At 43.6% G+C, this 21,595-nt stretch overlaps 1 protein-coding gene across 3 annotated transcripts in view; it reads left to right on the top strand.

The window, feature by feature from the left end:
- The window catches only part of NEO1 (neogenin 1), a 171,215-nt gene that overhangs the window by 100,586 nt on the left and 49,034 nt on the right, over window positions 1-21,595 (top strand). For all 3 annotated transcript variants that reach the window (XM_078600157.1, XM_078600158.1, XM_078600156.1), the window contains exons 8-11: window positions 8,690-8,933; window positions 14,045-14,199; window positions 16,905-17,059; window positions 20,006-20,144. In XM_078600157.1, the coding sequence (XP_078456283.1) occupies window positions 8,690-8,933; window positions 14,045-14,199; window positions 16,905-17,059; window positions 20,006-20,144 (693 nt within the window). The remainder of the gene's footprint in view (window positions 1-8,689; window positions 8,934-14,044; window positions 14,200-16,904; window positions 17,060-20,005; window positions 20,145-21,595) is intronic.

Raw genomic sequence — 21,595 nt, 5'->3', positions numbered from 1 at the left:
GAAGGCCTTAAAAAGAAGGCGCAGAGATTAAAACGTAGTAATGCGATGCCTCCAGCATGGTAGGTATAACGAGCGCGCGCGTGTGTGTTGCTGTATTCGTATGTTCTCACATGTGCGACGGATAAATGTGGCAGCTGTTTTACATTAAAGGGAAGCCCCGTTCACTCATTTTGGCTAATTAGGCTCAACTCTGCTTAATGCGACGGACGTGTGCGTGAATCGGTACTGCGGACTTAAATTTTAATTATTATTTTCTTACCAAAATTACCCCGACCCTCGGCTCTTATATTTTTTTGGGGGGTACGGGCGGGGGGGGATTAATTCCAGTGGTAATATCGCTTCTTTTTTGGACCTCTTGTCGAAATATTGCATTAATTCACACATTTATAGAAGCAAGTATTGCACTCTTCTTACCGATTTTTATATTGAACAAGGGATGTTCAATTTGATTGATCAAACCTTAACTGAAATGCTACCTTTATGAACCCTGTATTTGTGATGAAGAATGCCAGATGCTGAATTGTCATGTGGCTTCCAATTGTGGCACCTTCGGGGTGTGTGATTTTCGGGAATTGGAATGAAAAGCGAAAGCGAATTGGTCACGTCTCAATGCGAGCTTCTATCAAAGCAAGCAAGGCGCATTCAGCCAATCAGCGCCACCAATTCACACAATCAGGGGGACATTGGAACAGTGGGCGGAGTTGCGATGGCAATTGATAAGAGCAATTGTTGAAATGAGACGGCGCTTAGGACTTGACAATGGTTTAATTACATCACTGGATCTCCTTTGCCAGTCCAAAAATATGATAATAGATTTTTTCCCCTCTTTTCTGGCAACAAAACAGGTGTTGAGATGCTAAAACACCAAATTGAAACCTTTTACAAGGAATCGGTGGGTCCTTCGACCCACCGATCAGAGTGCAACATGTAAAAGGAGAATGGTGAAATGTCGAACTAGATGTTTGAGTTGGCAGATTTTACAGCATTCAGAATATCCAGTGTAAATCACATGAACAATATGCTAGTTCCTAACACACTCCACTACATGAATATAAATGTTTATAACCTCTGCCGATATACACGATAACAAACATTGTTATATGGCATATACCACTGAGTAGTATTTTCTGGCACGTAATGCCATACTGTTGTGGTGCACCAAATAGCTTAGTTAATGTCTACTGTTTACATTTTCACGAAACCATTTATGAAACACAATTATGTGTTTCTAATAATAAAATAATAAAGTTTACTTCATTGAGTTATTGAGTTGAACCCTGTAGATAAATAATACAAGCATCACATTTAGCCTGGAAACATTTGAATTATTGTACCAATACTCGTGTAGGAAGGAAAGCTAAACACCGGTGAGCATTTGTTTTTCTTGTGAAATGCCAATCGCGACCACTCAAAAGCTTTCTGACAACCTGAAGGAGCTTGGGCCCAAAGTAGCAAATGCAAAACATACTTTATTCCTTTTGGGACTCTCCACTGTACAGTAGTGCGGCAAGGGAAAAGCCCTCACTATTTATCAAGTGATTGTCCCATTATGGGTCTGAGAACCTAAAATAAAAGAAATAATTTATCCAGCCCTATCCCTGCCCTGACTATCTGAACTGTATCCTTGTTGTGTGTCGCACACTGGCCAAAGATGTCGCAGGGCAACATTGAGCTTTACCTGCTCGTCTCTGCTCAGTGACACATTGCCTTTCACTTGCGCCTTGTGACAGTGCGCATTTTGTTAACGTGCTGGTGTATAACAAACCATCGCTCCTTGTAACATGGCCAGAAATGACGGCATTACTTTATCCTATTTTCTTCTCTTGCTTCCTGCAATCAGTCATTTCATTGTGGCAATCGTTGTTGAACATTTCCGTGTTATCGCAAATTCTGCTGGTGGTTTTTATACGCACGATCTTGATTTTTTTTCTCACTCCTCCATTTGGTTTTCTCAAAGTCACTGGCAAGGGCAATGTTTGTGCTCGGGTCATGCTCTGAGAATCAATTTGCGGAAGTGGGTGGGTACCCATTTTCCAGTCAATTGCTTCCAATCAGCAGGGAGCCTTTTCCCGAATTGTTCTCTGAAGGGCTCAGGTTTTACACCTGCTGCAATGAAAAGATGTTGTACGCACTCTGCGAGTCTTCCAAGAAGCTCACAAAGCCTCCACCCCCCCCGCAGTTTGCGGGTTTTTGTTAAGTTTGCGGCTGCCTTAAGTCAAATAATTAGCATTCTCCCTGTGTGTGCTGCAAGCAAAACGAAGCCTCGTGGTCTTATAGAATTAAGGTCATGTAAATGTTTCTCATTAATATATCATTGGCAGCCACATAAAGATTACACCCAGGCATTTTGTAAACAATTATTTGCCCTATATTTTTTTGAGCGTTAACTTTGTTTTTTTTACTGCGGATCAAAAAATGTCTAAATTTTTTTATGAAATATAATTGGTGCTGTGGTGAATTTACCCATGCCTCTCAATCGCTGGTTGCAAGGCGGAGGTTTCATATTACTGCGCGGATCAAAAAAAATTCTATTTTTTTAAATGAAATATAATTGGTGCTTCTTCTTGGTTCTTTCGGTAAAGTCACGTAGAAGGGAAGTAATAAAATAATAAAAATAAAACATAATAATTACTTCCCTTCTACGTGACTTTACCGAAAGAACCAAGAAGATGAATCCCTGCAGTCACGAAAGCTTTAAATCGAAATATAATTGGTGCTGTGGTGAATTTACTCATGCCTCAGGATCGCCGGTTGCAAGGGGGAGGTTTCCTATTACTGCGCCGGGTGCTATCGTTGGCTTTTGCTTGTTTACGCCTTCGCCTGTTGCCACGGCAACTTTGGCTCCCTGTTTATTTGCGACGAAATGAGGCATGGATTACCGGAGGCCTGCTATGGCTTCAGGTGAGATCCGGGGAAGCTGCGGGTATGACCTTTTGTTTTCCGCAGCAGTGGTGTGTCTGACCTGAGCCTTGCCATCTGTCACATTCGAATTTCTCTTGCTCTGGGATTAATGACCATGAAGGAGTATGGGTAGGCACATGTAAGCAATTAAAATGCATCTTGATCATTTTATCTCCTCCTTATCCCCCGGTTAATTGTTAGGGAAGCTGGAGTAACCCTGACCGGTTATTATTCGTTAGAGCTATCTAGCTCACTGTGTATGTGCCATCTTAATGTTGTTGTAATGTCCGTATTATTGTACTCTATTTCAGTCTGTGTTTGTGGATGGGTGCATGTAGGTCTGTCTGTTATTCCCTCTTATATATCCATCATATATGAGTCCCAAGTGCTTACATTCTGTCAGAGTTCTTATTTTAATGTGTTGCCTTTTCTGTGCTTGTCTGTGATGCATTTTGTTTGTCCTGTGGAGTATCATGTAAAATAGGGAAGCATTTTGTGATACTTCAGCGGACACTAGGAGCTGCTCATGTGTGTTAGGTCTTCAAGGCCCGCGGTGGAATATCCACATTATTAACCCTTTCCTGTTCTGATGACGTATGTGTACGTCATCACATATAATACCGGAAGAAAAACCGGAATAAAAACTAAAATAAATACCTTTATTGGTACCTCGGCTCCCACAAGGCCATGCGGGAGGGCGTGTGGCTCAGTTTGGCGACAGCTGTCATTGAGTGCAGTTCTCTGCGGTGAGTACACAATGTATTTTTAAACAATGGTGCTATGCCTCTCTAAATGCAATTAACGCTGAGCCACTTGGCGTTCCGAGATTCAGAGGTGAACGGGACACCCTCCCTGCAACTTGCAGATGTCTCGGAACGGAAAAGGGTTAAGCAAGGGACGGTATTATAGAACTACTACGGTTGACTTTCACAAAATGGTACAGTACTCATTTTATGAACACCCAAAGGGCTGAAGATACTGAGTTAGGGTTTGAAATGAAGCCCCTTTCGCATGTGAAATGGGTACTCTGGCATAGCACCACTCAGCCGGATAATATTAATAGATAACGTTGTACTTAAATTAATAAGCAAATTTATGTTTTTTTGTACAATCATCGGCAATGGCAGTTGCACTGCTGCAATGAAGGCATCCCCAAGCCATGACCAAGTTCCTTGTCTTACGATGCAACAATCCAACTAACACCTGCACACGAGCTGATTTCATCGCTCCATCTCCGTGGTAGTCATTCTTTTCTGGCGTGTTCCTTCCTTTAGCTACCAATTCGCCAATAGTCTTGGCCACCGACCGTCATTCATGGTGATCCTGACAGGGGAATGATTATATTATTATTATCTCTTCTTGAGACGCGTCTTGTCCTCACTCGTAATACCAAATTGAAAATGATGATAATCGTGAATCTATAGCTGAATGAAGATCCATGTGTGTTATTGTCTTTGAGCTGACTCATCCGTAGCACATCTCATTTGTTGATATTCTCTTTGTTGTTCTGTTTTGTCCTTTTGCATGTGGGCCCTCTCCCTGGTACCATGCCAACTCTAGGTTGTGCCTTCGTTTAAAGCTGTCAGTTGTCACCCCTTCTAGAGACATCACTTGTCCAAGTCAATAAGATTCGTGTATATCATAGTGAATATTTTAATTATAATTCTGCTTTTCAATCATATTCTTGTTTGCAGTATGCTGAAATTCACTACTTTATTTTGGATTTTTCGAAATGAGAACATCTGGTTATGGGACGATTACATAAATATAATACAGCAACATATATACATGTAATACAATGATATAGGGGTTATCTAGGGCTCCCCCTAGTGGAGATGCTTCTGCCAGCAGTGGCAGGAGACACTAACTACAGGGCTGCATCTTTAAATTTTACCTGTTACAATACAACTTGGGTATTCCAACAAAAATTTCGCGTATGGTGAACAAAATTCCACAGTGATCTCATGTTTCCGAGGCTATGAGCTCCATCGTGTAACTCGAATGCTCGTTGAACTCTGTTCGAACCGACCTCGCATATTGTTGGATTATTTATATCAATGGATCATATCAATATCCAGTGTTTTTTTGTGTGGGTGCATTTTTTGCGCCATGTATTATGCATCAGTTATTAAATGCGCTTCCATTCACTTGGGGTCATATGAAACATTCATTGAAATGGTGGGCAGATTTTTGCCGTGAAAATCAAAATGACAGCCGCTGGGTTTTTTTTTTTATTTTTCTACGGAGCCAATGACTTAGAGAAAAAAACAATCCTGCTGTCAGGGTATGGAGGTGAAAATCGTAATACCACATACTCACCACATTGTGCCCTAACAATGTATCCATCTTCTTGTGACTACTACTACGACTACTGCTACCTCGGTGAACTGGGACTTGGAAAAGATGCTTCAGTGTCACTTATAAGGTCATGAACCTTTTCCTCAGGTTTGTGTTAGATGCAGGTTTGTAACCTCATGGCGATTTAGCCCGGTGACCTGAGTTAAATTCCCGATCAGGGCAGCGAAGGGTGATCTCTGAATTTATTCTGGGCCTTCTCTTCACCAGCCTGAAATAACCAGGGTGGTGAAGTATGGTCACACATCCCTTAAGACTCATACAGTGTATGGAGACTCATCCAGCAATGGATTGACACACACTTTTAAATAATATTTTGTATATACTGATAATATACATGTGTATATTAAATACGACAATTAAACTGCCCAGTAGTTGTGCAAGATTGTGAGCGTTTTGTGGGCAGAATCCCAATACAGAACATTGCCGTATCGTGTTGTCTGCTGCACTCGTGATGTTTTTTTTCCCCACCAGACATAAGAGTAGGTAGGCCCTTGTGCCCCAATGCTGCAGATTTAATTCGATATCCACACTGCAAGCAGTTGTCTTCCAGCAGGACCAAACGTTTCTCCTCCTCTTAATCTGTGCATCTCAGCTTTCGAGCTCGCTTCTGTCTTTCCTGTCTCATACCGGCTAACCCCTACGAAAGAGGCTTGTCAACTCTGGCGTCGCTTTCCATAGTCTAGTTCTTTTTGTTTCTGGCCACTTGGACCCTTGTCAAGGTGGTGGGGGCCGAGGGGGCTGGTGGTGGGGGGGCGAGGGGGTGACTCTGCGTCGTGATAACAGCATCGACCTTTGGTAAAAATGTCACTCGGCACATTTTGGCATACAAATGAAAAACGCAGATTGATCGTGTAATTGTTCAACCAAGGCGGACGCGTGCCCGTACACACGGACAATGGAGTGCTGTTCAAACAGCGGATGAGTTGGCAGTAAAAGTGCAGATGCCGTGCTCGTTCGCTGAGCGAAGAGGCATCACCAAGAACCTGATGCTCGCCCGCGCCTTGTTCTTGTTGTGAAATGTCATTGTCCACCTGTCAGTAGAATCCATTACTTTTGAACTTGAGAAAAAACGGTAGCGCCGACGGTATTTTGGCGCATGTTAAATCAGCTCTGCTGTTTCGTCTGTGAGTCTGCACGGCCAGGTTTTTTTTTTATTACCGAAAATTACGTTTTATCTTTATTCATAAAAAATATTTTTATTCTTTTTTTACCGATTCTGGAGGCATGGGTAAATGGCATTGCAGGCACACATATTGAGTTGGCATGTACATCGTACGACGGGCAAAACCATTTGGAGGTTGATTCTCAGAACCGCCGTTGTCATTTTGCACGCCAAAGTCATCGCACCGAATATTATCCGAACATTGTCCACCGCTTTGCGAACCAGTTCCGGGACCCAATTGCTAACCCACACCGACCAGCGTGGTTGAAGTAAAAAGAAAACCGAGTGGTGGACATGACAAAGGGGAGGCCTTCATCCAGCAGTAGATTGACAAAGAGCTGTAAATGATAACTTATTATATGTGGATTGCACACATAAGTATAACTGAGCATAGCAGATGTTACATGTAGTGTCTTAATAACTAAACGCTGCTAGTTGATTCCCTTTGAACACACGGCGGTATATTCATGACGTTCCCCTTCATGTTTCAAACCTTGGTGATTTGATTTAGATGTAAAGCGTTTGTTTACATGTCATTACATATTCACTACATACGTGTAAGTTGATACCCTGGACACCCTTGCAAACGAGATGTTCCATCTCAAGCTATTTTCCAGGTGAAATATTTAAAAGTATCAAGCAAAAAGTTATTACCCTTCACGATGTCATTAATTGTTTAAAAACGTAACCACCTAACAGGTTCAAAAGGTAGCAATTAGTCAATCATAACTGATGATCACAAACGGCTGAATTTAATTTTTGTTTAACATTCAAAAGTCCTGGTGTGCTCACGCTATTCACGGCAGGGCTCTGCCTATGGGACCGGGACTAATAAATGCATCAATCTCTAACCACAATGTTTGCAGCGCTGATCCTTCCCCGCCTTGTCCACGTGCAAACTGCCTCGCTTTCGCCGAGGTCAAGTGTACAGACGTGTAAAGCATCTGCCGTGTACGCATTTAAAGCGCCGAGGCTTGGGGGAGATTGTTTGAACTTTCTCTCGCGTCGTACAGCGCTATGGTGGACCTACATCATGCTTATCTTTATTGACCGTTCACTTGAGTCCCACCATAGCATATCCTTGCGGAAGCACTTAGTTGGACCTTTATATATATAAGTTTTTCAATCAAACCGTATCCCGGCAGTTTGTTCATTGCCCCGTGTTATTTTTTAGTCAGTGGTACAGCCCAATAAGTCCTGTTTATGAGACCCCTGGCCCATGCCATGCGGTGCAGCACGGCAGGACACTGTAACAAGGTTTTGCACAAATATGTAAATTGGTCCCAACCCTTAGCAGCTGAGACCTGCTGGATGTCTGCTTTCCCGGCCCAATTTTCCTGGAGCCCGCATTGATGTAAAGCCCTTTGGAGAGACATTCGCCAGCAAAAACCTGATGCCCGTAACCCGAGCTGGTGACTATGCGGTCGGTCGCGTCCCTGATTGGAGTTTCCAGCCGTTTTCTGGAAATGCAAATGCGTTTGTTTAAATTATTCTAACCAGAATGCATATTTGATTAATCGTGTTTCAGGGGGGAGGGTGGAAGCATTGTTTTTGCTACCAAGTAACAATATCCTGTGCAGTGTAACAGTTTTGTGTCGATATGAACATCGTTTTGTATAGGCATATCTTCAGATCATCAATGCATTCATTCTATGTTGTCATTTTATTGTTAATCATTTTATGAGTTTATTCTGCTTTTTTTGTACGTTGTCAAATCCATGGTAACGGAATTACATCCATAATGCGGGCTTTTCCAATACGTTGTAAAAACGGGCTCCTTCATGATTCATGCCATCCTGCAGTGTTTAAGCACCTTTGGATCCAAACGCCAAATCACGCCGATGCTTTAGATTTTGTGCCGATTGGACTTCGAGGCCTGTGCTGTAATTCCGTCACTGCCGAATTTACCATTGGTCTTACCATCTTTGTTTTCCCCGCTCCTCGCCTCCGATCAAGCACGGCTGGCTACGTACGGTGTGGTGAAATAAGTTAATCATGCAAACATCTCACTTTTATCTCATCATCGTGTTTTACAGTTTCATTTATTTTTTGTTCCTCATACTTTTTCGTTTGTGTGTTTTGTTTTTGTTTTCTTCACTCCATCCACACCCCCCCCACCCCCCCACCACCTCTTCATCCCCTCAACTCGCACCCCACCCCTCCTGCTCACCTCCCCCAACGCTGCCCACTCCCGGTGCCACCCCTCTGTCGTCGCGTCACCGTCCCGACGCGCGCGCCGCCCCCCCCCCCGCCCCCCAACGTCGCCAGACGACATCGGCCACTCCGTGTCTCCCAACCCGTCGTCCCACCCCCCGTCTGTGACCGGTTCCGCCGCGAACGACCGCCTCCGCACAGCGAGCGGCGGGGAGGCCCCTCTGCCCTCGGCGCCCCGCGACGTCGTGGCCGCCCTGGTGTCAACGCGCTTCGTCAAGCTCATGTGGCGAGCGCCCGCCGATCCGCAGGGAGACATCCTGGGCTACACCGTCTTCTACGCCAAGGAGAAGGCCAACAGGTCAGCGCATGACGGGGAAAGGGGGGGGGGTGCCCCCCCATTCCGTTGGACGACGAGGGCTGGAATGGTTTTTGGCGGTCACCGTGAATTGTCACGCGACTCGAGAGTCGGCGGTGGTTTTTCCGAGGACTGGAATTGGCACTTTAGTGTGCCGATGATACCAGATGGCAGAGATCAGTGCACGTGCTCTGAGTGTCCCGATATGTTATTTTTACATTATCCAAATTCAGATGTGGGGTTCATGGAATACAATGGCATTCATGTGCTGCTTGTGGTAGATCACTCGTAGGTTTGTTATCTGTCTTAGAGCAGCAACTGATAATTGATAGTGAGGAAAACATGTCACGGGCTGTTTATGAATAGCTGATCTGCAAATGCCTCCTCACCGATGTATGAGCTAAATCAAAGTCAAACTGTCCCAATATTTAACCGAGCATTGGAGAGTGTTTACTTATATTGGTATCCCTGAGCTAGCGGTAGAAAATAATACATTTTCTCACGCTAGAACCAGTTTTTATTCACAGCACAACCACTGTTGATTTTCCACGAAGTTGGTAATTGTGTTATTGACCGCAACGAGGCACAAAGTATTCCTCTGACCAGGATTACTACTGGAAACATTCTGATTGGTCGGTAGGTGTATGCTCGACCAGACCAGATAGACAGGGTAGAAGGTAGACATGGTTAGGTGGGGAGTATTCATCAAACCTATGCATTGTTTTTCAATCCACTTTGAGTACCTAGGATGAGCAGATATATTAATAAAGATAATCTACTATAAGTTAGAATGTTGCCTTCGTAAATTGGATTGAATGAGTGTTTGCTACTAAAGAGCAGCGCGAGAGCAATATACTTCTTTGTAACATAACCTGGATAAAAATCAATCAACGTTTAATTATAATTTGGTGACAAGTGACACCGCACATAGCACTTATTGGAGTAAGTGGTGTTCATTGTTCTGATAATTTTGGTTAAATTCAGCAACTACATATAATTCACATTGTACTTAGATCATCATTATAATTTATTACAAACTAATTAAATGTAACGAATTACCAGCACTAATGTTGGTTTGATTGGGCACACATAAAACCTTAATTGGTTCAATGTCGAATCATACTTGCTTGTCAGCTTGAGTGTTATCATGAACGTGGGCATTTGAATAATGAATGTGTTTTGCCCAAAATGCACTACTCCAGGAATTAATTGTAGTACAGGTGAATCTTTCAAATGGTCCACATTTGCCAAATTTGAGAAATTAACCACAAATTACTCAGCAATCATCACCCGCTACTGCAAGAACCTGGCAGGACACCTCCTGAAAAATAGTCGTGAGACTCAGTGAGGCCTTCCTGGGTACACAAGCATAATACAACATAACTGCGAAAACTAAAATTTATTTTATTTAACCAGGTAAGGCCCACTGGACTATATGTAGCTCTTTTTCAGAAGCGACCCGGCCACATATTAAGTGGCTTATCACGTGAAAATGTATAACAGCCACGCACTCTAAGCTCATGTTGATTCTAAAAAAATGCTCATCTTTTCACAATGGCCCTGGCACTTTTGAGGGAACCATCCCCTTATGCTAGTTCTTCCACTTAGTGGGTTTTAAGTGCCAATTATTCTACCAGCGTTTGATGCAACAGTCTTTGACCGACCAAAGCCACAGGATAGATTGGCTCTCACCTGAGGAAGTAAACATTCCCTACCGCTGACACAGGCCTGCCAAGAGAGAATCGCGCCCACCTCTGTGCTCTTTAAGCACGGGGAACACTTTGACTTGACGTGATTACAATGGCAGATTGACACGTGCCAGCAGAGAATACATACACTGAAGCCTCTGTGGAGCACATCCAATGTCTTATTCAATAAACACCTCTTCCCTGTCCTGTAGAGAGCCCAGTTCAGCCCTGAAGGCAAGTGCACGGATTCTATCCGTCTTGCAATGCGGTGTGTCGCCAGTGGCAAGCACAGCCAAATCAAGTGAAAACGTTCACCAAATCATTTTCAATTATAGTCATCTTCAATAAAAAAAATTCTGCCACCACCATAACTTTGGTAGCACTGAATCATTTGTTGAATGTGATTTTATCAAATATATATTTATCTTCAACCCACAACTTTCCACTTCATTACCTCGTCTTTATAAAGCCATTTTAATGTCCCTCCGTGGAAGAGTTGAACGTTTAATGCCACCTCAAAGGTATGGGCAATTTGTGAGGTCACTGGCACTTCCTGCTGGTTATGCAGAATATAAACCTACGCACAATACATGCAGTTGAATTGTTAAAGTATCGTGGATTTTGGATTTCCCCTTTACTCTCATGGGCTAGGGAACTAATGCTGAGGCTCTCCTGCAAAAGACTTTAAGTAAGCATGTTGTGCATTGCTAATTTTAATGTGATGCATTTTTCGTACAAATGAGTCACAAAGTGTGTCCATCAAACAAATACTCGCTGGTGCATACCTCTATTGGTGATCGTGAACCAGTGATGGAAACTCCACATTCCTATGGTGGGGGGGGGAGGCAGGGGGGGGGGGACAGTGTCTTAATGGCTCAATGACTGTGGATTTCCACAAAGTGGTACTGATTTTTTTTGTCGAAAAAGAATGGATAATATGCCGAGTCGTTCCTCAAACAGATTGTGAGCGCAGCCTTCAGATTGTGAGTCGGTCAGTCCACCAGTGGCAGCTGCTCGGCACATACATGTAACGTATACAGTGGTATTGCATCATTGCCATTGGTCATCCAGCAGTGGATTGATCGTGGCTTATGATGATTTTATCCTTGTCAAAAATAACCAGTTATAGAGATGTACATAAAACTTGATGTGAAGCTTCCGTGACTGCAGGAATTACTCTTTGGTTCTTTCGGTAAAGTCACGTAGAAAGAAAATAAAATAAATAATAGAATGCGACGTTTAGATTGCAACACAAGCAACCGTCATCAGGTATGAATGAATGAGAAAACAAGTGGAGTGGGAAGCGAGTGGAAAGCACGTGGGGAGCACGTGGAAGCAAAATAACACTTAGTACCCAGAAACAAAAATTGTGTAACAGTGTAATCGATCATTGGTGTACGTATTAAAAAAAAATATCTTGCTAACTCTCAACTAGTGTTCATGGAAAATGCACTACATTTGCATTTAAATTATTTTGAAGACATTGGAAGCTCGTTAATTTTTGAACCAAGTATGTGAAATAAATTTAATTAGTTTTGAAATGATATCCCAGGGACTTGTTAGTGCCAACATGCCCACAGAAGATCTGAAAATAATCATATATATTCGTTAGCTTTTGGGAAATACAATTTAAATCACTTTTCCATTTTCTAGTTGTACAATTTAAAATGAGATTTGCAAATAGATTTTATTCTTACCTTGGCATTTTCTGCAGAATTTAAAAGTTATGTTTTACTCTTACAGGAACACTTAAGTGCTTCGTAATACTCACTGCATGTTAAATATTACCTTCAAAGTCATCAAATTGTGGTCTGCAACTGCAAAGAAGCCATTATATTTTCACAATTAAATTTAACACATCGTACTTTCAATACAAAACCAATCTTGGTTGAATATTTTGACTTAGTGGGTGAGCAAAAGAAAAACTATATCGCATGAGTTTTGGTATATTTATTGATACCACTGCTCATTTGCTTGTCGTTCAGCTTTACAGAATGCCCAGTCCAAGCGGATCTGTATGTGCAAATGGTCTCCGTGTCATTTACAGCCAACTTAACATTATCCGCTCTTCTGATGAGTGGAAGAGAAAGCGATTACATACCTTCATCATGGTGGCCAGCCAGTTACGAGAATGATAGTGGCTTTCATTGAGCGTTTTTGCCAGGGGTGCGTGCACATCTTCATTGTAATCTTGCTTGGTTTTCATGTGCAAATTCGCTCTTTGAGACCACGTGTCCAATTGCATGGTAGAATTGCGCAGGAACAACATTCAAAATGTCATGAAATAGCCTCTGGCATTGAAATGTTGGACTTTTTTTTTAGCTGACAAATTATCGGGTAAAAAAACACATGTAAATTCTGCTTTGTTATAAGAAAGGATTGCCTTCCTGCCATTGTGCGCTCGGATGTTGTTGAATGTGAAGTTGTTATGCTTGTCTTATTACCACAGTTGCTTCCACGAGGTATCAAATTATGCTGTGCAAATGCGTTCATGGATTTTTCCTTTCCAATGATCATTGCAAATGTTTGCATGCCTTGGGCGGTGGTCATTGTGTAATGCAAATGCTGATATGCTCGAATGTGTTGTGTTTTTCAAGACATGATTTATTTTCGGTACAACATTTATTTTTTATATATATGTTTTCCTCCCCAATCTATTACAATTGTCCTATTGTTGTCATTTTGTGCAATGATGCATGCATTCGGTTATCTGTCAGATCAGTGCAGTGCATGCTGTGTGTCAGACATGTCCATAAAAAAAAATCCTGCAAATGCTCAACATTGCTCTTTATGTACAAACGCCTCTCACGTGAGTTTTTACTTTAATCGTGATTTACAACACGTACTCTCCCAAATCAAGTGAAAGTGATTTTCTGCTCAAATAGCCATTGGTGGACATTCCACATTACTATGTCGCGGGTGTGTGCATCCATAGGATAACCGCTGTTGACTTTCACACACTGTGGCGCTCATTTAAGTGACCCCGGAGGGATGATGGGCCGGGTAAACTGCCAACCAGGATTTGAAATTGCAAACTTCCAACTGCAAGCCACTCGCTCTCCTACTGAGCCACGTGTGACTGGAAATACACAAATCAAAATGCATTGATCTTAAGTAAGAACGAAGTATATTTAAAAAATCTATTTGCACTCTACTCAAACTTTTAACAATGATTATTATAAAAAAATTTACCTCAGGTTTTTGCCTACCTTTGGTTCTGCCAAATCGTGTACACGGAGCATGGTGCACATCTGTTCACACTTTTTTTCAAGAGAAATCCAACAGGTGCAAATTGAACCTCGGCTGACATCATTAAAGTGCCCGACCGAAGTTGTGCCAAATCCCGCCCAAAGGAGTCCCGCCGCATACGTTGGCAACCAACTGGTAACAGCGCCAATGACCGGCGGTCGTGACCTCTCTCCCTAGGGAACGAGCGGTGAACACCACCAAGCCAGGGGACCTGCAGGTCACCGTCGTTGACCTTCACCCCGAGGCGGAGTATTCCTTCCGCGTCATGGCCCTCAGCAAGCACGGCCTGGGGGAGAGCTCCCAGACGATCAGGGTGGCCACACAGGCTGAAGGTCGGTCCCCACGGCGAGCGGCCGGTCCGCTCGGTCGACGGAGAGGAGGGGTGCTTGATGAGACGCGACCAAAACTAAAACAGCTCCCCACCTCTGCCGTTACCTCTGACGTGTGAACGGGTTTTTATTCTTCTGTGAGCAGGTGATCAGCAGCAAGCACGAGCCGTAAAGAGCTCAACAGCCATATGTTTCAGTGATTTTAACCTTGCTAAGCAGTGTCCGCAAACGAAAGCTGTCAATAACGTCACATCTGTGCATTTGTTAACTCTCTTGAAATCTCTCGTTTTTTTGTTGTTGCACCGGATTTTCAAGGTGCTGTCCCTCACGTTACGTAAATACGGTGACTGTCTCTCTGCGCTGAGAAGTGCTTTTGCACACTCCCATCTTTTTTCTGTCAAAAGGAAATGTTCTCGACTTAATTTTACGAGTTGTTTTGGCTTTTGCTGTAGCACTGATGTCTCTCCGGTATCTTCACGGTTATGTTAATTTGGTCCATGATAAAGGTGTTTTGCTTGGCCCAGAAAGATAATTTCCAAGTTGGAGCTCTTGCCCATCAACTGTGCATGGTGGTACATGCACGTTGTGTCGAGCATTATAGAATCTCGATTTGTTACTGTCTTTTCTAAAAGCCCTTGAAGGTAATGGGTCACATTTTTATAAAACACTTACACCTAATGGGGTGGAGAGAGTGCTGGCACAGTGGTTAGCACACTGCGCTATGAACCCGGTGACCCGAGTCCGATTTTCGTCCACGGCCAACATCAGTGGTGAGCAACATCTGAACCATTCCGGTGCATGTGCCCCCTTATCCCACCCACAATGACCAGTTTGGTTAAGTATGGTCAAGCAACCCCCAAAGCCGACGCGGTTTTGAGAGGTTTTTACCCAGCTGCAGAGTGTTATTTCTCTTACACGATTGCATTCGAAAACATAATGGATTATTATCATCTACACTACTTTGAAAATTGCCTCCCCTTGTTTGCAGGCAGTGAAAAATAGGAAAAAATTTGATATAGAAATGAACTTTGGGTCCACTAAACTGAATTATTTGTGCCATTGCTGCTGCTGCTGCTATGATTATGCTGTAATTTACTCACAAACGAGCTCACAGTCTTTCCTCCTGGAGACCCTAATGCCATGCTCGCTGGATGTGTTTCATTTGCACGTGTTCCTGGCCAATGTGTCCGCGGTTGATGGATGAATCTTGACAGGCAATGCCAATTCTAAAACTGTGAAATGAGATTCTCTGAAATGGGTTTTCAGTGGTATCCAACATTGGCCATCTTCAGAGTTTAAATTAAAGGTACCTAGTGTTGAAATAGTATTTTAATAAGCAAAAGCGGGGTACAATCCGATTATCTTGCTAAGTGAGAAGGGGAGGGAGAAAATTGGCTGATTATCTCAGCTGATAAGCTGGCAAGAAGACCCACTGTTCAAATTGCCTGTCCTTGGCAAACTGGATTCTCTAGCACATGTGGGAACAGCCTACAGAATATGCTATCATCAAATCTGCCGCTCCTCCTATACCTGTTTAATTGACCTCCCTTACCACACCAAAAAAAAAATGAAGTTTATAGATCATGCTCCTATTTTATGCTCGGTGGGAATAATAAATTGTGTCTCCAACATCTTGCTAATATTTGCTTTTGCTGTGGGGATGGAGTTCTAAGCCGTTTTTATGTAAGTGTGCCCCGATTAGGGTTCTGAAATCTGCCGCCCTTTCCTGCCCACCAGCAGTGTACATGGTGTCACCGCCACAGTTAGTCTATGAGAAGGCCGCGTGTGTCGGGGTTAAATGTTGGCGCTCGCACCTCTTTCCGGCAGGTCATTCTTGTTAAAACCACCGTAACGGCTGAATATTTGATAATTGTTTTTTTACCCTTTTATCTGGCAACAAAACTGACACCTTTTTTACAAGGCGTCGTGTTTGCATAGACCACAATACCTGCAGTCATAATGCAAACAAAAAACATAACTCTGATAATGTATGCACTGTCCTTGAAGTTGATTGGTCCACACCCGAGACAGCTTTCCTTAGAGCCTAGTCTCACATGGGTTGGACCAGATGACGCCAAAAGGCGCAACATCTTCAAGGACAGTGCATACATTATCAGGCTTGTGTTTTTTGTTTGCATTATGACTGCAGGTATTGTGGTCTATGCAAACATGACTCCTTGTAAAAAAGGTGTCAGTTTTGTTGCCAGATAGAAGGGTAAAAAAACAATTATCATATTTTTTACTGGCAAATGAGGTTCCGATGGCTGATTAATTCTTACCCACGTAAATATGTATAATAATAAAATCTTCGAAAATGACTGGTCAAAAATGGAAGAGTAGGCCAAATACTATCCAGAGCAGCTTTCCAGAGCATTTCCTAACTAGTGTATATCATCATTCAAGAATCGATGTTTATGAACTTTATACGCTATTTACCCTAAATATGTATGCATTTACTTTTGTTTGTTCTCGTTATTGATTCCTGTGATATTTTTGCATTGCAAAACACATCACAAATAAAAATGAGACTTATTTACAGAACTGTGCATAGCATCACAAGGACTTGTTTATATATATAATACAAAAGTAAAAAAACATTTTGACACTGCAAACAGAATCTTTTGGGGGATTTTGCGATACATTTTATAATTCAGAAAGATGAATTTGGCTGTTTGCTCTTCCTGTTTTCTTTTATTTTGTTAAACCAGTGCAAGTGCCGGGGCCGGCTATGAATCTGGAAGCCGAAGTCACCTCTGCTACCTCCATCACTCTGAGCTGGGACATGCCCATCTCAGGAAATGGCCCGATCCTCAACTATCGCCTTTACTACATGGAGCGGAGCCCGGGCGTGGATGGCGAGCAGGTGAGAGAATCAAGCTAGGACGACATTACTGGCAGGCTCCACCAGGACACGTGGCAAGCTGACAGCCCCCCTACCCTCCATTGGCCCCACCCACTTCTACATGGACACGCCCACTCATTCACTAGCCCCACCAATAGGGGAGTGGCCTCACACTTTCTCACATTGGCCCTGCCCACTGCTCATATGCCACGCCCATTCCTACACCAAGCCCCGCCCACTGCTCAGGCAACCCCCAGTTCATGAGTGCACAGCGTAAGGCCAGTTGGTCAACTTTTAATCCAACATTGCTAACAAATTGCTAAATTATTATTCCTAAGATTAATTCATAATGACGACGATAATGATGCAATTAAGCAGCGTCATCAATTACGGCAATATAATTCCCCCCCTTTTGAAGACATTTGCAATGTACGATAATGTGATGTTAAATCAAAGACTGCAATGCGCAAAGTCTCTTTCCGCGTGAAAGCGATCCATGGATCTCTCATTAACGACGCACTGGACCAGAGTCAATGATGTTCTGCTGGATTTGTAGGCACATGCAGTTGGGTCTGGCGGTTGTTAAGCCCCCCCCCCCCGACTAGATTTCACTCTCACTGCACTCACAACCATTGGAAATCCCAAGTAATCATCAACTTTATTAAACGTTTTCTATTCAGTTGGACACTACATGGAAATGAAATGGGTTATCTGAATAACAGCCTTACCATATTTCATTCTCTCGGACGCGACGTTATTGCTTTCTATTTAGCGATTCTTCCACATGACCGTAGGATTTTGTGTGCGACTGCACAAGTGTAGTGGGTTAGCTTTATCAAGCATCCTCATCTATCATCAGTCACTTGTGAAAGAACATCAATTGCCATTCATTAATAAGGCTGAGAGAACATTAAGACTCAAATGCCTGTCCATTGCACTTTAGCGATAGTATCGCCTTTGGCCGAGATGGGATTTGTTGTTGTTGAGAGAAGTGAGCTCCAGCACCTCTGCGTTACGTACAGTAGTCACCACCAGGACGGATCCCGGTATGCAACCCCTTTACACCACTTCCAACATGCCCCCCCCGTAAGCTTTATTTGAGATCCCAGGTGGCTACACCATTGGGATGGGAGGTGGTGTTGACACGGGGAGCGTGCTGGGCGGGAGCAGGAGGTCGCTAAGCAGATAATGCCAACTCCGCCCAATGGTCCGGCAAACAGCTTCACAACCGCCCTGACGTGAAGCCAAATTTGAGATCTGCTGCCGTAAGCGCATGCTCCCCTTGGAAGATGGGGTCACTGCCTCCCCGAAGACCTTCCCTACCCCCCGCCACCCCCGCCCCCCCCTCCCCCCGTGTGTGATTAACAGCCCCATCGACGAGTGCTTACTTTATCCGCTGGTGCTCCGAGTCTAAAGACGCTGAGGTTAAACCTCCTGCGAGGTGTGCGACAGCGTCTCTGTGGTGTCGCGTAAGCGTCATCGACCCTGTCACCACGTCTGGCTCGGACACTGTTGATATTCGAAGGCATCAAGCGGAGCCAGTTCTGCTCGTTAATCTCCGGTCACCGCCCAACTTATCAAATTACGCGGAGCGCGTGCTCGCGCGCGGAACGATGATGGTGCGATCGTTAGGTTTGGAAACGTGACGATACATTGCGGGTGTCAAAGATCGCGAGGACAGCTTTTGTTGGCAACCGACAGTGTGTGGGTGCGAATGCCGTGTAGGCGTAGTGTGTATGTGGTTGTTGGGGGGGTTTTTTTTCATTCGGGTGCATTTGGGAATTGAACAAAAAAAACAATTTGGTCCCTTTATTGATAGGCTGCGTGAAGGTTAACAAGATTTTCAGCAAATTCCTTCTTTTTCATCACGAAGGCAGACATGGCTGTCAGCTCATTTATCAATCTCCCCTTGTAGCTCTAAGGGATGTTCCCTCCCTTCCGATAAACTTCCCAGACCAGCCCAGATTGACTTACCTTAAAACACAGAGCCATCAAATCGGGTTCCAAATAAATTGAACCTGCCCTTGCTGACTCTCTGTGCTCTGACCTTCCACAGCGTTGTCAGCACTGTCCAAGCCAATGCATTAACCTCTTCTGTGGCTACGACCTGGCCAAGTAATCTATTGTAACTGGTGTTTATTAATAAGGCACACGATTAGGCATTTGTTTTCCTCCCCAGGTGTACGCTGCTAAAATAAGTGTTTGAATTAGTGCTTTATTTGTTATTGCTTTCATTCGTTGTGACGGCATAATTTCAATAAGAAGTGCGGGAGTAGCTATTTACAAATATACATATAATATTTATAAGCAACAGTGGCGTTCTTTTAATTTGAAATATATTGAACAGCGAGCCTCATTCCACCAATTACTCATGGTCCTGGGGCTTTGTTTAAGTTTGGCTGAATCAAATGAAACTGCTGCGCTCTTGCCCATTTCCCACAATTTTGTATCAGCCAGCGACAGTGAGCGCTGGAGGAAAGGGACGCAGATGATAGGAGATGACGAGTGACGGAAGGAATCGGCCAGGCGCGTAAATCATATCGGGGAATCAAGAGATGAAATCCAGAGGGTGCAGCACCTTAGAACGACAGCGATGAAAGCAGCAGGGAAAGAAAGACGAGACAGCAAGAGGTCACAAACATGATCGCGCATGTAGTTAATGAATTAGTAGATGACTGTCAATGAAGAGGAAAGCTCTCTGTGAAGCTGATTCTATTTAATCGTGCTTTTATAGATGCGCTTTCAATATCAAGTGGGACTTCTTGCTCATTGGTGAACGAAAAAATGAAAATGCTAAATAGATGAAACCCACGGCTTTAATGGCTTATTAAACACTAGCACTGGCGAAGCCACCGCTTCTTCGGCAGCATTCCGGACCGTCCGTCACCGCTCGCCGAAAGATGAACTTGGCACCGGTGGCTGGCGGCGTTGTGACTCTCCGTTGCCGCCCGTGCCGCAACCTGGTAGGAGGTGGATGTGGGGGGCCAGTCGTACAGCATGCACGGCCTCAAGAAGCACACGGAGTACGGCTTCCGCGTGGTCGCCGTCAACCGGCACGGCCCGGGAGCCTCCACCGAGGACGTGGTGGCGCGGACCTACTCCGACGGTACGCCTGCCAGCCTCTCTGCCCACTCGGCAACGCCTGCGCAAACCTGCTCGTTCGTTCGTTCGTTTGTTCATTCACGGAAAGTTATCTCGATTTAAAGCTTTCGTGACTGCAGGCATTCAACTTCTTGGTTCTTTCGGTAAAGTCACGTAGAAGGGAGGTAATAAAATAATAAAAATAAAACATAATAAATATAGGCTCCTTAAATATACGCTCCAAGCTTGGTGGTGTTTCATTCTTCACCTGAGGGCGGCTGCTTGCGTTGTGGCCGGAACGTCGTGAGAATTATTTTATTATGCTTTATTTTTATTATTTTATTACTTCCCTTCTACGTGACTTTACCGAAAGAACCAAGAAGAAGAAAATTATCTGTTCATTGACTCTATACCAGCTCGGCAAATGCCTGCACCCATTCGTTGACAAATTAAGAAATCCATAAGTTCATCGATTCATTCCTTCACGCAATGTATTTCTTCCCTCGCATTACATATGCCACTTAGTACCGTGTAGTGGACCGATCAATTGAGGATCCCATTTAGGCGTGGCCGATGGGCCCGTGACGTGGAGAGGGCACAGAGCAAGGCCAGCGTATGAAGGGAGCTTCAGCGCCAATTTCCTCAAATGAGTATTGGGGATTGGTAGGGGGGGCATTCATGTCCATAACCAATCTGAGCTAGAGTAGGACATTCTACAGCAGGACCAGTCTATCTGTGAGACAATCATTGTTGATTTTCCATGAAGTGATACACCTGGGCGGGTGATGGACAGAGTTTTTATTGCAATTGGGACTTCTGATTGTGAGCAGTAATCCACACTCACAGCGGTCGCAGGCTGGGAATTATTTTTTAAAAATAAGTTGCAAAGAATCCTAAACAGAACCCTGCTGAAAAAAGTTTTGAAACTGAACTGAGGGTCTCTGTTTGAAAACCACCAATGTAGATAAATACCACAGCACAATCTATTGAGCAAACATATCTTCATTATTAAAAACAGAAAAACTTGCTTTTGCATGTGGCAGAAACTGCGAATACCTCAAGAAATTGAGGGAAAAGCATGAACAAAAATCTGGTCTGGCAGGTGATTATGCTGCAATTTCTCCAATAATCATACAATAAATCGATAGTAAGAGGTGTCTGTTGACAATGGTCATGATGAGAATAGCTGGGAAATGACAGCCTATTAAAGAACAAATATGAAGATATAGGCAGGTAGTTGGTTTCAGTTGGGAGCATTGTTTGTTAGGATTTTTGTTTCCATATGCTTCTTATGAAAGGGAATTATTTCCCTCCTATACCTCCCTGGGAACCAAGAGACTTGTTTATTGCAGCCTGCCTCGGTAAATTCACCTAACGAAAGCTTGTAATAAAAAGTTAATTTGTAAACAGTGGAGCGTATCAGCCTCGTGTAACCCCGTAGAATACTAAATAATTCAAGTTGATTAGATCCCAATC

Source organism: Lampetra planeri, chromosome 13 (genome assembly GCF_965212315.1).
Source record: "Lampetra planeri chromosome 13, kcLamPlan1.2.h2, whole genome shotgun sequence".
Taxonomy (NCBI): Eukaryota; Metazoa; Chordata; class Hyperoartia; order Petromyzontiformes; family Petromyzontidae; genus Lampetra; species Lampetra planeri.
Note: the sequence above shows the minus strand (reverse complement) of the source record. Positions and strands in the feature narration are given on the sequence as shown.